The sequence below is a fragment of the Laccaria bicolor genome, genomic scaffold, assembly GCF_000143565.1.
Source record: "Laccaria bicolor S238N-H82 LACBIscaffold_345 genomic scaffold, whole genome shotgun sequence".
In the NCBI taxonomy this organism is placed as follows: domain Eukaryota; kingdom Fungi; phylum Basidiomycota; class Agaricomycetes; order Agaricales; family Hydnangiaceae; genus Laccaria; species Laccaria bicolor.
This window is the reverse complement of record NW_001890200.1, coordinates 1-835: the sequence shown is the minus strand read 5'-3', so window position 1 is coordinate 835 and position 835 is coordinate 1. Positions and strand designations below refer to the sequence as shown.

The 835-nt window shown below is 43.6% G+C and overlaps 1 protein-coding gene across 1 annotated transcript; it reads left to right on the top strand.

Moving 5' to 3' along the window:
* Positions 1-173: 173 nt before the first annotated feature.
* LACBIDRAFT_307130 (uncharacterized protein) lies at positions 174-830 on the top strand (the record flags this gene model as incomplete). The annotated part of the gene is made up of 2 exons (XM_001891081.1): positions 174-239; positions 297-830. 2 exons carry the CDS (start codon positions 174-176, stop codon positions 828-830), a joined length of 600 nt encoding a protein of 199 aa, XP_001891116.1.
* Positions 831-835: the final 5 nt, after the last annotated feature.

Here is an 835-nt window from a genome sequence, read left to right as displayed (position 1 = left end):
AGAGGCTAAGGTTACCATTGTGTCTCAAGAGGACTATGAAAAGCTCATTGCGAACGACTGTCCCGGACTTTATCAAACCTGGGTCATCTGCAAACACTAATCGGACCATCAACATCTTCGCAGCTATAGTCTCTGAGTCATTTGCGATTGTATTCTCAGACTTTGCATGACTTATGCACATGCATGTCACCAGTATCAACCGGCCCTGGACTCAACAAGATCTTGACATTGGATCACCAGTAAGTCATGATTGTTCCATTGAATTATGCTTTCACTTTAGCATTATATCACTTTAGGAGTGGCCTATTATCTGGAGCACGTTTCCTGATGGGGCGGACTGGTTCCTTGAGAAGGATGTTGCTCTCAATGCCCTGGAGAAGTGGAGACATGATATGTGCACAGGAGCACCAGGCCATTCGAAGCCCATTGTCGATGTTATTGCTGAAAATGGCAATCATGTATTTGGCAGATTTGGAAGACATCTTGCTAATGACTTCCTTTACTATGCTGCAAATTTCCCTGGTGCTCCTTGCTCCTGGGTTTGCTCTGATGATGCATGCTTCTCCCACTTCACCTCTCGTATTGTGAGCTATACTCAGATTTGGCAGTCTGCTGACTTTCTGAAACGATGTGGCATGTCAACCAACTCTTCCAATCCTTTCGCATTCAATACAACATCTGATCGTAATTATACTGCTGGATTTATCTGGGTATTCAGGAAGGCATTTGTCAAGATTCCACAGGACTTGTATAACCAGTACCTACGAGAAGGACTATTCAATCCAACTCATAAGATAGGTGGGTTGATCTTCCTTTTCTGTTTATCCTGACAATT